Raw genomic sequence first — 16,336 nt, forward strand, 5'->3', positions numbered from 1 at the left:
TTTCTGCTTGAGAGCTCTACTTGGATCATTTGCTCCTCTGTCAGTTAGGGCACTTCACCACCCTTCCTGCCCAGGCCAATTTTCAGCTTTCAGAACTGTTGTGCTTTGAATGACAATTGCATGGTTATGCAACACTGTACCCATATGACATTTTTTTATTATTTTTTAAATTTTTTAAATAAAACATTTTTCTGTTATAAAATTTAGCAAATAAGTCATTTTTCTTCTTCACTGATGTGCGCTGGTGAGGCTGCACTAATGTGCGCTGGTGAGGCTGCACTGATGTGCGCTGTTGAGGCTGCACTGATGTGCGCTGGTGAGGCTGCACTGATGTGCGCTGGTGAGGCTGCACTGATGTGCGCTGGTGAGGCTGCACTGATGTGCGCTGGTGAGGCTGCACTGATGTGCGCTGGTGAGGCTGCACTGATGTGCGCTGGTGAGGCTGCACTGATGTGCGCTGGTGAGGCTGCACTGATGTGCGCTGGTGAGGCTGCACTGATGTGCGCTGGTGAGGCTGCACTGAGGTGCGCTGGTGAGGCTGCACTGAGGGGCGCTGATGAGGCTGCACTGAGGGGCGCTGATGAGGCTGCACTGAGGGGCGCTGATGAGGCTGCACTGAGGGGCGCTGATGAGGCTGCACTGAGGGGCGCTGATGAGGCTGCACTGAGGGGCGCTGATGAGGCTGCACTGAGGGGCGCTGATGAGGCTGCACTGAGGGGCGCTGATGAGGCTGCACTAAGGGGCGCTGATGAGGCTGCACTAAGGGGCGCTGATGAGGCTGCACTAAGGGGCGCTGATGAGGCTGCACTAAGGGGCGCTGATGAGGCTGCACTAAGGGGCGCTGATGAGGCTGCACTAAGGGGCGCTGATGAGGCTGCACTAAGGGGCGCTGATGAGGCTGCACTAAGGGGCGCTGATGAGGCTGCACTAAGGGGCGCTGATGAGGCTGCACTAAGGGGCGCTGATGAGGCTGCACTAAGGGGCGCTGATGAGGCTGCACTAAGGGGCGCTGATGAGGCTGCACTAAGGGGCGCTGATGAGGCTGCACTAAGGGGCGCTGATGAGGCTGCACTAAGGGGCACTGATGAGGCTGCACTAAGGGGCACTGATGAGGCTGCACTAAGGGGCACTGATGAGGCTGCACTAAGGGGCACTGATGAGGCTGCACTAAGGGGCACTGATGAGGCTGCACTAAGGGGCACTGATGAGGCTGCACTAAGGGGCACTGATGAGGCTGCACTAAGGGGCACTGATGAGGCTGCACTAAGGGGCACTGATGAGGCTGCACTAAGGGGCACTGATTAGGTGGCACTGATGGGCAGCACTGATGGGCAGCACTGATGGGCAGCACTGATGGGCAGCACTGATAAGATGCACTGATGTGGCTACACTGATAATCATGGCACTAATGATCATTGCTTTATCAGTGTAAGCAAAGTTAAGTCAGCCTTGCCGTGTATCAGCTGTCTTTTCCTCACACAGACACAGCATGTGAGAAAAAGACTGCTGATAACCGTGAAGTCTGTTTACATGTGATTAACTGTGATTGGAAACTGATCACATGGTAAAGGACCGCTGTGATTGGCCCTTTACTGCGATCAGTTGTATCCAAAGGACACATAGGTCACAGAGTGCGCCAGTTGAGTGTCCCAGGGGGTGTGCAGAAGGCGCGTTCTGGGAAGGCATCTGTAGGCACCCTCCCAGAACAAAAAGACTGTGCTGTAGCTGTTTTTCGGATATAGAGCTGTATTAAAGTGGTAAAATTCTCTTTTGATGTCTGGTGAAGTTGTCTGATAATACAGGAGTTTTGGCATGCAATTATGTGAAACAAAGCAAAGGGAGTGCAGGAATGAGTATATCTAAATGTATTCTTGGGATGGGATGTTTTTTTCTTTTTCTGTACAATGCAGCAAAAGCTGAAATCCAAACCTGTAGATGCATAAAGGGAGCATTGCCTACCAGATGAATATTTCAATTTTTAATTTAAGCATAGCTGCACTGCAGCAGCCCTTCCCACTTCCTTTTGTGTATAATCTGGAACACACCTGCTGGTGATGCTGTGACATCCTCTTTACTGCCTCTTACACAAAGCCTATAGTAAAAAAAAAATGTGGAAACTAAGGGGTTGATTTACTAAAGACAAGTGAAGTTGCACTTTGCAAACATATTTTCCTTAGTGTGAAGTGAAGCTTCATTTTGCAAAGAATACCCAATCATGTGCAATGAAAATTAAAAACAGCATTTTTCTTGCACATGGTTGGATGATGGAAATCAGCAGAGCTTCAACTCATTCACTAAGCTCTGGGGAGAATTCCCATGCAGAGTGCAACTGCACTTGCATAGTGAACAATCTATTTGCCTTTAGTAAACCAACTCATAAGACTTTTTTTCAAAGCCACTAGATTCGATCCTGTCTTGGAAGTCTGAATGAGACTGGTCATGCAGGAAAAAAGTTAAAGAGTTAGAAAGTTACCTGAACGTTCCTATGGAGAAGTTTCTGAACTAACTAAAAAACATTTACTATTTTTTGTAACTGCAAATAATCAGAACGCAAATGAGCACCATAAAATCATGAAGTGCATAACATTTTTACAAAATATTTTGCTAATTTACTTTATTTTGATAAAACTTGCCCAAGCAAGCCAGCTTCTACGTGGAGAAGTTTTAGGTCCCAGATGCCGTGATATTTTACACTACAACTCCTGAAGCAAACTGGATATCTAACTATCTAGGCCAGGAAGAAACAATACAATTCCCACACCTATACTTTGCTAAGTTTTTGTTTCTCAAGATAGAACGCTGTGCATGGTTACTAAAAAATTCTGAAGTCTTATCTCTCTGCAAAAAAACTTCCAGAAGTGTGCAGTCAGATGAAAACTTGGTGTTCTTTAGAAAGACCTTGGGTGGGCCTCTATGCAACCATAAAGGAGACTGTCATCTACAGTTTGCAATAGATTAATGAACTCAAATTTAAAGTACAACCCAAACCTGCAGATCTTTAGTTACAATCTGTTTGAGAACTGCAAGATGTACTCTTGCACTGATCTTAGGAAGTACAGTCTTCTTGGTCACTGCCACAGTGCTCAGTTTTTGCCATCTTTAATCCATGGGATTGTAAATGGATGAAGAACAGGTCATTAGACATCATTTTGTAGACTTGTCTAATCTTATGAGATGTCATACTTTTACTTCTAAGGACCTCTAAAATCTTTTTCGATAGGGCCATATTGTAGTTCACAAAATTAGGTCAAGTAGAGCAGGTAACCAACAGTGTTTGTTTTTATAATATTCAAGGTAGGTCAAATCTATGTTTTATCTATGTCACCCAACCCATTCTTTGAAATTTCTAAATTATATTCTCTAAACCTTTTAATCAATGAAATATGTCATAATGTTGTTTTCTAAGTTGGGGCAGCACAGTGGCTAAATGGTTAGCACTTCCGCTGGGCAGTACTAGGGTCGTTGGTTCGAATCCCAACCACGGCACCACCTGCCAGGAGTTTGCATGTTCTCCCTGTGCCTGCGTGGGTTTTTTCCGGGTACTCCGGTTTCCTCCCACACTCCAAAGACATGCTGGTAGTTGAATCGGATCCTGTCTAAAATGGCCCTAGTATGTGTATGTATGAATGTGAGTTAGGGACCTTAGATTGTACGCCCCTTGAGGGTTACGGACTGATGTGAATGTACAATATAAATGAAAAGCACTGCGTAAACTGACGGTGCTATATAAGTACCTGAAATAAATCAATAATAAATAATAAGTTTGACTGACTGTGTTCTGGGTTTTTACTGCAATTCAGAGTTCCTTTGAAGAGATTTTATGTCACTTTCTGTCCTGCCGACTACATTTTACTAGACAAAAATTTAGGGGAACACTCTAGCAGCAACAAAGACAGAAATAAACACATTTTAAGTAGAATAGGTAAGGCTAGAACCCTTCTCAGATTTTTCTCATTTTTATTTGTCATTATACCATTGTCACCGGGACACAAAGCAAAGAAAAATCTTTCTAACAAGGTCATGGATATGCAGTAAAAAAAAACAGGAATTCCAATTCTTCCCTGATCTATACAAAACAAATAAGAAAAAAAAATCAGCATGAAATACACTTAATAGGAAATGTGGAGTATTTTTTTTTTTAATTATTTACTATTATTATGTTTAGGACAAAATAAAATAATTTTTTAAAAATCTGTCATTTTTTTGGCCATATAAATTTGAAATGTTACACATGAGAATTCCATATCTTCATCCCCAGCTATTTGTGCTCCTTTTCATATGTATTCAAGCTATCATATTTGCCCTTCCCAGCTTGCTATGATTAATCCTGTCTCAGGAGTGCTGGTTAAAGCTTGTAGGAGGAGTTTTCATTCTCCCCTGATTATCCTATGAGGCTGCAGGACCCCTGACACTCTGTCTGGACAGTGCTGATTGGCCCTCTGCTGATCACATGCAATCTCCGAAGAAAAAAGAAAGCTCTCTAGCAATGCACACCAATGCACAGGGGAGGATCAGAGATGACAGGATCAAACATCCTTTTTACAGAATGCGAAGGATTAACCCCTTAGGTTCCACATTGATTTTAACAAGTATTCTTTACTGCATATACAGACTGATTTTACTGTTGTGGATTTAGTAACACTTTTAGCTATATATAACAAGCCATAAAGAGGCTTTACAACAAGGCATGCCTGACCTCTCTAGCTTCTTTTAATGTGGAGTTATTCATTCTCAAAGATCACAAAAATTAACCCCTACTTGTTCTTTACATTAGAGGGCTGGCGGGCTGCCAAGCTATTCTGTTTTCATAGAAAAAAACAGTCCCTGAAATTCATAAAGAATTTGTAGACACTCTAGAGCTCTTTTGTGCCTCCACACAACAAATGTCTGTGCTTGTGACAGATTCATGTACATGTTGGAAATGGGTACATGAATTTGTCACATGGAGGCCAGCACTGAAGCCAGAATGTCAATACTGGACACTGTGTAGCTCAGCAACACTAAGCTCCCTGCCCAGCCACTGCGCCTGTGTGACGGGAAGAGCCTTATGGAAATTCTGAGAGGCTAGTCCTCCATCAGGTCTGTCAAATCCTCTACACAAAACACAAGTGGCTATGGAATCCACCATCTGCTGTTTGCTGTCCATCACAAGGAAGGTGGACCTGATGGGGAACGAATCTCACAGCAAATACATCAGGCTCTGCTCACTGTCAGTATTCAGCCATTCATCTTTGGATAGTAGGTTGCTAGCAGCCTGTGTGCTGGCAACCAATGAAGCTATGCATCCAACAACATCCTATCGACCTGTGATGGGGATGGGGAATTGATGGGGGATGTTTTTTTATCTTTAATACACTGTGTACAGTACACAGCTTAATTCTGAGCACTCTGGCCTGTCTGTGTACACCATTTTAGAGTTTATGAATTTTTGTAGCCATAGCGTGATAGTGGAGTTGATTTACTAAAACGGGAGGGTGCAGAATCTGGTGCAGCTCTGCATAGAAACCAATAAGCATCCAGTTCTTCTTTTTTTTTTTTTTTTGTCAAAGCTTAATTAAACAAGCTGAAGTTAGGAGCTAACTGGCTACCATACATAGCTGCACCAGATTTGGCACTCTCCAGTTTTAATAAATCAACCCCACTGTCAAAGTGGTGCAAATAAAAAAAAAGAATTTAAAAATGAATTTCTCCACCAAAAAAAGGCTTATCTACACTGAGATAAATAAGGGATTGTTTAAAGTGCTTTTACTGCTTGTTCAACATATGCAGGTACTTTAGCATGCATGATCAGAGGTTCACTTTGAGAAAAAAAAAAGTACAATTGACCCTGAACCCATGTATTTTACCATTGTGCTGCTGTTACATCTTCGTGGCATTTTTCCTATGGGCTTGGTGACAATTGCAATCCATAAATTTGTGCCACTAAAGCTTTGGATTTCTTTCACATTTTTTATAGATTTATCCTCACTGTTTTACCACTTTGTTTTTTTAAAGATCCCAATGACCTTGATTTGTCAGATGCCTTGGATGACAAAAATGATCGGCCTGGTGGTGGAGGAGGAGGAGGAGGAGGAGGTATGTTGGGAAATGGTGACTCTACTATAGCTATGTTACTTGTAATGGAATATATGTGCAGTGTAGTAGTCATGCGGTGTAGCATTATTACTTAGATCAATGTCAGCCCTATTTGAGTTTATTAAATCTGGGATGGTATGTGCATGTATATGTGTGTGTATATATATATATATACAGTCATGGCCGAAATTGTTGGCACCCTTGATATTTCTCCAGGAAATCATGTATTTCTCACGAAACGTATTGCATTAACACATGTTTTGCTATACACATGTTTATTCCCTTTGTGTGTATTGGGACAAAACAAAAAAAGGGAGGAAAGAAAGCAAATTCGACATAATGTCACACAAACCTCCAAAAATGGGCTGGACAAAAGTATTGGCACCCTTTCACAACTGCGGATAAATAAGAATGTTACAAGCATGTGATGCTCCTGTAAACTCACCTGGGGCAAGTAACAGGTGTGGGCAATATAGAAATCACACCTGAAAGCAGATAAAAAGGAGAGACGTTCACTTAACCTTTGCATTGTGTGTCTGTCTGTGCCACACTAAGCATGGACAACAGAAAGAGGAGACGAGAACTGTCTGAGGACCTGAGAACCAAAATTGTGGCAAAATATCAACAATCTCAAGGTTACAAGTCCATCTCCAGAGAACTAGATTTGCCTTTGTCCACAGTGCGCAACATTATCAAGAAGTTTGCAACCCATGGCACTGTAGCTAATCTCCCTGGTCGTGGACGGATGAGGAAAATTGATGAAAGATTGCAACGCAGAATAGTCCGGATGGTGGATAAGCAGCCCCAAACATGTTCCAAAGACATTCAAGCTGTCCTGCAGGCTCAGGGAGCATCAGTGTCAGCGCGAACTATCCGTCGACATTTAAATGAAATGAAACGCTATGGCAGGAGACCCAGGAGGACCCCACTGCTGACACAGAGACATAAAAAAGCAAGACTACAGTTTGCCAAAATGTACTTGAGTAAGCCAAAAGCCTTCTGGGAAAACGTCTTGTGGACAGATGAGACCAAGATAGAGCTTTTCGGTAAAGCACATCATTCTACTGTTTACCGAAAACGGAATGAGGCCTACAAAGAACAAAACACAGTACCTACGGTAAAATATGGTGGAGGTTCAATGATGTTTTGGGGTTGTTTTGCTGCCTCTGGCACTGGGTGCCTTGACTGTGTGCAAGGCATCATGAAATCTGAGGATTACCAAAGGATTTTGGGTCGCACTGTAGGGCCCAGTGTCAGAAAGCTGGGTTTGCGTCCAAGATCCTGGGTCTTCCAGCAGGACAATGACCCCAAACATACGTCAAAAAGCACTCAGAAATGGATGGCAAAGAAGCGCTGGAGAGTTCTGAAGTGGCCAGCAATGAGCCCAGATCTAAATCCCATTGAACACCTGTGGAGAGATCTTAAAATTGCTGTTGGGAAAAGGTGTCCTTCCAATAAGAGAGACCTGGAGCTGTTTGCAAAGGAAGAGTGGTCCAAAATTCCGGGTGAGAGGTGTCAGAAGCTTATTGATGGTTATAGGAAGCGACTGATTTCAGTTATGTTTTCCAAAGGGTGTGCAACCAAATATTAAGTTAAGGGTGCCAATACTTTTGTCCAGCCCATTTTTGGGGTTTTGTGTGACATTATGTCATATTTGCTTTTCTGCCTCTGTTTTATATTTGTTCCAATACATACAAAGGGAATAAACATGTGTATAGCAAAACATGTGTTAATGCAATACCTTTTTTGTGTGAAATACTTGATTTTCAGGAAAAATATCAAGGGTGCCAACAATTTCGGCCATGACTGTATATATATATATATATATATATACACACACACTCTTTATTGCCAAACGTATTGGGACACCCCTCTAAATCACTGGATTCAGGTGTTCCAGTGGTGTAAAGCATGCCGCCACTGGACTCTAGAGCAGTGGAGACATTTTCTTTGAAGTAATAATTCATGCTTCTCTGTCTGGCAATCCGATGGATGTGTCTGGGTTTGGCGGTTGCCAGGAGAATGGTACTTGCCTGACTGCCTTGTGCCAAGTGTAAAGTTTGGTAGAGGGGAGATTATGGTGTGGGGTTATGGTGTGGGGTTGTTTTTCAGGGGTTGGGCTTGGCCCCTTAGTTCCAGTGAAGGGAACTCTTAAGGTGTCAGCATACCAAGACATTTTGGACAATTTCATGCTTCCAGTTTTGTGGGAACAGTTTGGGGATGGGCCCCTTCCTTTTTCAACATAATTGTTCACCAGTGCACAAAGCAAAGTCCATAAAGATATGGAAGAGTGAGTCTGGGGTGGAGGAACTTGACTGGCCTGCACAGAGTCCTGACGTCAATCCGATAGAATACCTTTGGGATGCATTAGAGACTTCTCATCAGGCACCAGTGCCTGGCCTCAAAAATGTGCTTCTGAAAGAATGCTCAAACGTTCTAATAGACAAACTCCTAAACCTTGTGGACAGCCTTGCTTTAAAAAAGGCCTGGATTCTTTCTTAGATACACAGCATATAACTGGATACTAACATTTATAGGTAATGTTGATCCAGGGAATATCCGATTGCCTCATGGGGGATCAGGAAGGAATTCGTTCCCCTGCAGGAGCAAATTGGATCATGCTTTGCTGGGTTTTTTGCCTTCCTCTGGATCAACTGTGGGTATAGGATTATAATTTTTTTTTTTTTTTTCTAATGGTTGAACTGGATGGACTTTTGTCTTTTTTCAGCCAGACTATGTAAGTATATTGCCCTTTGCAGAAGTAGGGCAGATATCATAGGTTCCTGGATCGGGTTGGTATGAGTATAATGATGTGCAAATGATGATCCAAAGATCTTTATCCTGAAAGTTTCCAAGCCAACACAGTCCTACTCTATGCACTCTGATTTGCAGTTTGATTGTTGTAATCCCAATAGCAGTGGCCATAAACCTTCATGATATAGGGGGCCTCAAGTACTGCCCCTGACACTATCAAAGGGCCACACATTATGTCCAGTAAATATGCTTTAGAAAGCTGTCCGTGACTGCAGGCATGCAACAGGAGATGGTCAAAGACTACCGACGTGCAACAGAAAATGGTCAAAGACTACAGGCATGCTATAGGAGATGGTCAGAAGCTGCAGAAATGCTATTGGAGTTTTTGGAGACTGGTGATATGCTTCAGGAGACCTATTATATGAGACTGCTAAGGATGACTGCTATTACACTGCATTAGGGAAACAGACTACTGTCTTCAGGTTCCCCAAGGGCTGCACAAAAAGAGCCAGTGGTCCACAGGTTGAGGATCAGAGCCCTATAGGCTTCTATGGGGCTGGCAACATACTCTGACAGGGTGGAGGGCAGAGTGTATGGAGTTGGATCACACTAGCTTAACAACTTACAGAATGAAGATCTCTAGATTGGGGTATAGACACCATTACACTTGCTGTGTACTCACATGTCTGCTGCATTTCCCAAGAGAGTCCACAATGACCCCCAGAATTTTGCTTTCAATATAATTACAGTCTCTGATACAAATGTCACATTCTTATTCCCGGACTTCACTGTTTTACATGTAGCATGGTATATAGTCTTCTTCAAGTCTATGGGGATTGGTGCACCTGCACACTGAGTCCCCGTAGGCTTAATTAGGACTGTATACTGAGGATGTCCAGTCTCAATATACAAACTGTTCAAGCCCATGGGGGCTCAGAAAGTAGGCACAGCCATAACTGAAATGAATTATGAGAGACAGGATCAGGGGCGGACTGACCATTTGGAAACTTGGGCACTGCCTGGGGTCAGTAGGGGGCCCCATGAGATGCCCCTGGTACCTTTTTCATAGGCTTTTTTGAGTTTGGGCAAGGACACAGGGGCCCCATGATCCCCTATTGCCCGGGGGCCCCATGAGTTGTCAGTCCGCCCCCGTACAGGATGTAAAGCAGCATCAGCGCTGTGGAAGGAAGTAAGCAAGGGTGGGGTTTGTTAAAAGTGAAACCAGACACCACTCTACAACTAACAGAAGGGTCAGAAACAAATTTTGTTCGAGCTGGAAATGCCTTTTAAATAAAGGTTATATGGTTAATTGCTATTGTGATTTGTATACAAATGACATGTTCATGGCTGTAGGTTCCACGGTTAGAGACAAAGATAAGCCATCGGGTGGTAAAGGAAATGGTAAGAGGTTTCATCCGACCTGTGTTTCAACTTTACCTCCTCACTATCTTCTAACAATGTTACCAGATGTCTCCTGTTCGTTCTCTTTAGCAATATTCTAACCAACCTAAGGGCTCCTACTCATGGGTATTTCATAGTAATCAGTGTACTTTACATGGCAATCACAATTGATGAGTTGCAAAAAAAATATATGATGTATTATTTATCTAGTTTTGACTTCTAGTTCTATAATCTTTGGTAGTTTAGATCCTGGGGAAAAGAAAAACACCTCCCTGGAAACGGAGGTGAATTTTATTTAAAGCAGAAGAAAAAGCATTCTCTGAAAACATAGGTGGTCTGACGGGTTCTGCAAATTACAATATTTCCACGTTATGCTTAAAACACCTATAAGGTTCCATTCACAACCTACATTATCTCACACTTGTACAACTCAAAAACCATGTGACTTTGGCGTGCAACTTTGACACAAATTTGGATGGGTGCGACTTGGATGTGACTTGTACCTCTTTAAAGTCTGTCCCACTGTTGCATGTAAAACATTCAGGTGTGACTTTAATGGAATTTTTATGGGTTAACGTTGAAGTCTATGGCCCTCAATTTGCATGAAAGTCAGACCAAAGTAGTGCATGAACTACTTTGAAGTCACTGCAACTTTAAAGTGTCACTAAACCCAGGACCCTGTATTTACTATACATGGTCTCCCACGGTACACAGAACATGGAAATGCAATTATTTTAGTTAATTATAAACTGCTAAATACCTTTTCTCATCAGTAGTTAGAGCAGTCTTGTGACTTCTATCAGTGTGCATCTGAGCACTGGCTAAAGCTTGTAGGAGGAGTTTTAATTCTCCTCTCACTGCCCTACGAAATTGCATATCCACTGACCCTCTGTCTGGACAGTGCTGATTGGCCTTGTGCTGATCACATGCACCCTCCCAAGAAAAAGAAAAAAACTCTCTAGCAATACACACCAAACTGAGCATGTGCAGAGTGTCCCAGAGGCTGTGTTCTACCAGGAGATAAAATGGGGAACATCCTTTTTACACAATGCAGAGGTTTAACCCTTTGAGTTCCACAGTGTGTATAACAAGCATGCTTTACTGCATATACAGACTGATTTTACTGTTGTGGGTTTAGTAACACTTTAAAGTCACCAACCTCTGCTCAGAGCAGAAATGCTGAGAACTGAGTGATTAGTGGTCATTTGATTGTTCAGTTCTCAGGCTTAGATCCGGTGGGGGTCAGCTGCAACATCAGACCAATGATGCATCAGGGAGGTGAGTATGTATGTTTATTTTTTGGATTTCCATACTTCTCCTTTAACAGTGTATAAGGGGGTTCTGTATGCACCAAAGTTTGATACACACCGATCGTGCTCTCTTTGGCCTTTTGCCATCAGTTTTTTCCTGTGTACTCTTTCCTATTCCTTTCTGGCCCTTATTAGTTGTCATAACTGTGTATTCACATCTGCTTTGGTCAGTATTACTAACTTTCTTACTTTATGGCATTTAACCTCTTTGCCTTCACTTTGTTGTGTTTTAGAAAGTCACACCTGAAGCTGGCCATAGATTAGTCGAAAACCTAACAAAAATTTGTGTTGGATGTCGAATTATTCGTTTTTCGCATCATTAGTGTGCCAGGTGCAACACGTGATTTTGTGCCATAATCGAAATTGCCTGATCCAACATGCTGGTTTTTTTTGTTTTTTTATTTTAGAAAAACAAAACAAATGATGGTGCAATCGTATGGCACAATCATATGAGTTATTTCCATTTTTTGATCAAGAGAATGTTCAGTTTTTGACTCATCTACGACAGGCTTTAATGATTTACCTTGTTCCTTGTACTTCTGTCTCTTGTCCATTATTTTTCTGTGATTAAAAGAGACCACTAATCCTCTCATGAGCTGTGGTTTAGGTTCAGGTCAGGTTTAGCTTTGCCTTGTCATGACATTTTAGTTCATGATCCATCATAAAATACCTTGAGCTCTACAAACTCTTAGCATAATCAAGAACCATAGTGTTCTTCTGTTCACATGTATTTCTCAGTCCTCTTCTGTTCACATGTATTTCTCAGTCCTCTTCTTTTCACATGTATTTCTCAGTCCTCTTCTGTTCACATGTATTTCTCAGTCCTTTTCTGTTCACATGTATTTCTCAGTCCTTTTCTGTTCACATGTATTTCTCGGTGTGGACAAAAGCTTCAGTAGCAAAATGGAGAGTAGTTGTGTGTGGATTGTATTCCCAATTTTATTTTAGTTATTTATTTCGGTTGAAAACCTGTGAGTAGACTCTTGGGAAACTAATCTCTGCAACTTCAACACTAGCTAACTGAATCTGCATGCTTGAAATTTTACTATTGTAAATCTGTACTGCACGAAACAAGCAAAATGAAGTAATTTTAAAAAGGTAACACTTTATGCTATGTATTCCTGTCAGATCTAGCTTGTAATAACATCTAACATAAATAATTTTTAAACTGTATTTTAGTTCATTTTGATTTGGAATTCTATTTCTATGTACTGCACTTAAATTGATTGATGTGTCATTAATTGTGTCAATATGGGGCTGTAAAAAACAAAAAAAATCTAAATGTTGTGTTTTGGTTTGGGTGGAATGTATGATTCTTGACCAGGCGGCTGAAAGTGCCTAGGCTCCGGAGAGGTCTACCCCCTTTCTTTTTTGCTAACCTGATCACCTTTATGTGATCATTGTCATTGGACCCTGCCCCAAGTATTACATTTAAAGCTAGCTCCAGCCTAATTTTTTATTTTATTTTAGATAGAGTTCAGAAACATTAAAGTTTCTTTCTGATTTTTACTTCTATCCATTAATGCAGTGGAAAGTACCAAACTTGTCAGAAGTTCTAACCCTTTCCCGCTCTATCCCAAATAAAATAAAAACTTTTAGTTGGATTTGGGCTTTAAATATGCATAGCATATTCACTAATTCCATTGGTCTGCAAACATGTTAGTAAATTTCACTGCAGGATTTAAAGCACTTGACATTTTAGTAAAGGAAGTGTCAGTTCTGCTTTAGGTGCCATCTTAGTAGAGGCTTTTGTTCTTCTTCGAGGGTCATCCCTTTTGTGGACTGTCTGTATCCCCAATGGAGAGAACAAAAAGTAAGGGGAAATCTTTCAATGGGAACATCTGTTTCGGAGATAACTGCCTGTGTAAACATTTACACCCAAGCCAAGTGACTTTCAGACGATTTCTGGCATGCCTGAGAAGCTTATTTCTTGTGTATTCAAGCTTCCAGCATTTTTGTTTTAGCCAATGGAAATAGTAGAAGGAGACTGCTTCTGATGTGCTTAAAAAAAAAACACACCTAGAGATACACGAATTGGCATATTTATAGGTGTTCCTATTCAACCCTGTGGACCCAAAACTCCCTATTCTGCCTTAGAAGTAGCTCAAGGAATTTTTTTGAGCACTATACTTTGAGCTACTGGCACCAGGGCGTTGATATGAGCAGCTACCATTTTAATACATGGGATTTTGTTTGTTGAGAATTTTGTAGTTTTAAGCTTCAGTTATGAAACATATATAGTTGCGCTTTATATGGGCGTGATCATAAACTTTGCAAGTTTCACATCTAGCTTCATCGGGAGAGTAGAGGTGATCATATGTGACTGAGGAATCTCGCCATTGTCCAGAAGGGGAACCAACCCACCTCATGTGGACTCACCAGAGGGGCAAGCAGGCAACACCCATTAGTTAATGCACAATAGTCATGATTCAGAGAATATCACTCCTGTACCTCAAAAAAGGGTCTCCAAGTAAAAGATACGGAGTGAGTCGTATATGGTCAAATAGGATCCTCAGCAAGCAAGCCACTTGTTATGCACAGTGTAGTATATAGCGCCTATGCATCCTCTAGTACTTCTGCTTGGATCATATGTTATTCTCTCTGTTAGTACAATTTGACCATTTCTAGATGTTTTTATGGGTTAGAAATATTGGCCTATTTTTTCTCCTTGAATCAGTACATTGATCCATGTAAGGAAGTTTTGATTCTTTTTGGTATAAGTGTTGCTATAAAAGCTTTGTTTTTTTTTGTTTTGTTTTTTAACTCTTGCCAAAACAAAGGAATCGGCAGAAAATTGGACATGGTCTGCCAGATAGGCCAAAATATTTTGTGTATTATTTTTATACTTTTTTATACTGATTTTAATTTCAGGATTTTCCGACTCTGACTTGGATGATATTTTCAATGATGGCTACAAACCAGACAAAGGAAAAGGTATAGTCTAAACAACTGATGGATGTTTACTGTAGTTGAAAGCCAGTAAATTAGTTAACCATTAGCGGCTCATTGGAACATCACCACCATAGGTCACATCTCTGATACCAAGCATGGCAATAATATAAACCACAAAGGCAATCCAATCTTTATGGTACTGAGCTGTAATAGAAGTGTTATTTTTTTTCAGGTGGAGATACTAGAAGAGGTGATGACTCAGGTGGGTAATAAAATTGTTGTTGGTTGGAAATAACATTTTATGTTAGAAGTAAAATAATTTGTCCTTTATAATTTAGTGTAACACCAACTTTTTTATTCTCTTCTTTAAGTTCTCACGTGATAAAGAGAGCAGCTTAATTCAATATATGGTTTCTGTAGAATTTTCTTTTTCCTTTATTTCTAAAATTGCCTAAGCAAACACATGAGCTTAACTCTTCCTGTGCAGAGAATCATATTTTTCCATATAATTGGATTTACTCCAATGAAAGCTTATGCTGTAAAAGTGCCTCAAGCAGTCAAAGCAAGATGGTTAGCAGAATGCTTACTTTAAGTGGTTTAGTTTATAAATATATCACCTAGGAGATAAACAAAAAAAACCCGACACCCTCTGTAACCGATAAGATAACATCAGACAGAGGTAAGCTCCGTACAATCTTACTCCACCACTACGACCTAAACCTACAACGATCAAAAGCCAAATTTTATGCATCTAGCAACAAAGCGAGCTCACTGCTATCTAAAACAATTAAACAAAAAAGACTCAAAAATAAGATCCCCACACTCCAACACCCACATACACACACACTCCTTACAAACCCACGAGATATGGCTAACGCCTTCGCGTCATACTACCAGTCCTTATACAACCTTAAAGACGACTCCAAGATTACACAACCCACAATAGAAACAATCCAACATTTTCTAGATACTACTAATTTACCACGCATAAATGAAGCCCAACTTAGTGCATTATCGATTCAAATTTGCCCCACAGAAATAGAAAAGACCATTAACCAGCTGCCGACCGCAGATAGCCGAATGACGGCTTCACTGCGGCCGGCCAGTTCTGGGTGGACGTCATATGACGTCCTCCCAGAACGTGCTCTCCTGCGCGCCCCAGGGGGCGCGCACCCGGCGATCTCTGTGATCGCTGTGTCCTACGGACACAGCTGATCACGTGATGTGGTAAAAGGCCAATCACAGCGGCCTTTTACCACCTGATCAGCGGTGTCCAATGACACGCTGATCAGAGGGAAATGCAAGTGCCGGTTCTCGGCTGCACTTTCCTCACGCTGTCACATCGTGAGGAAAGTACTGCCGAGAACCGGCAGTTGTCAGAGCGGGGATCGGCACCGATCATCAGTGCCCTGATGATCAGTGCCCTGATGATCGGTGCCCAGCAGTGCCACCCGCAAGTTCCGCCCTGCAGTGCGCCCATTAGCTCCGCCCACCCGTGCCCAGCAGTGCACCCACCTGTGCCCAGCAGTGCACCCACCTGTGCCACTCTGCAGTGCCACCTACCTGTGCCCAGAAGTGCCACCTACATGTGCCCACCTGTGCCCACCCACCTGTGCCCACCAGTGCCACCCACCTGTGCCTACCCACCAGTGCTGCCCACCAGTGCCACCCACCAGTGCAGCCCAGCAGTGCTGCCAGTCAGTGCCACCAGTCAGTGCCCAGGGGTTGTGCCAGTCAGTGCCGCCAGTCAGTGCCCAGCAGTGATGCCAGTCAGTGCCGTCTATCAGTACCCATCATCAGTGTCACCTATCAGTGCCGCCTATCAGTGCTGCATATTAGTGCCGCCTATCTGTGACACCTCATTAGTGCTGTCTATCAGTGCCGCCTATCCATGCCACCTCATT

At 42.3% G+C, this 16,336-nt stretch overlaps 1 protein-coding gene across 2 annotated transcripts in view; it reads left to right on the top strand.

The window, feature by feature from the left end:
* Window positions 1-16,336, top strand: part of CD99L2 (CD99 molecule like 2) — a 148,423-nt gene that overhangs the window by 101,525 nt on the left and 30,562 nt on the right. Inside the window, exons 6-9 of one of the 2 annotated variants that reach the window (XM_089684934.1) lie at window positions 5,995-6,075; window positions 10,183-10,230; window positions 14,412-14,474; window positions 14,665-14,694. In XM_089684934.1, coding sequence (XP_089541060.1) covers window positions 5,995-6,075; window positions 10,183-10,230; window positions 14,412-14,474; window positions 14,665-14,694 — 222 coding nt within the window. The remainder of the gene's footprint in view (window positions 1-5,994; window positions 6,076-10,182; window positions 10,231-14,411; window positions 14,475-14,664; window positions 14,695-16,336) is intronic. The other variant, XM_089684935.1, reaches the window with a different exon arrangement.

This window comes from Staurois parvus, unplaced genomic scaffold (assembly GCF_062004578.1).
Source record: "Staurois parvus isolate SC_StPar_1 unplaced genomic scaffold, SC_StPar_1.0 ptg000361l, whole genome shotgun sequence".
NCBI lineage: Eukaryota > Metazoa > Chordata > Amphibia > Anura > Ranidae > Staurois > Staurois parvus.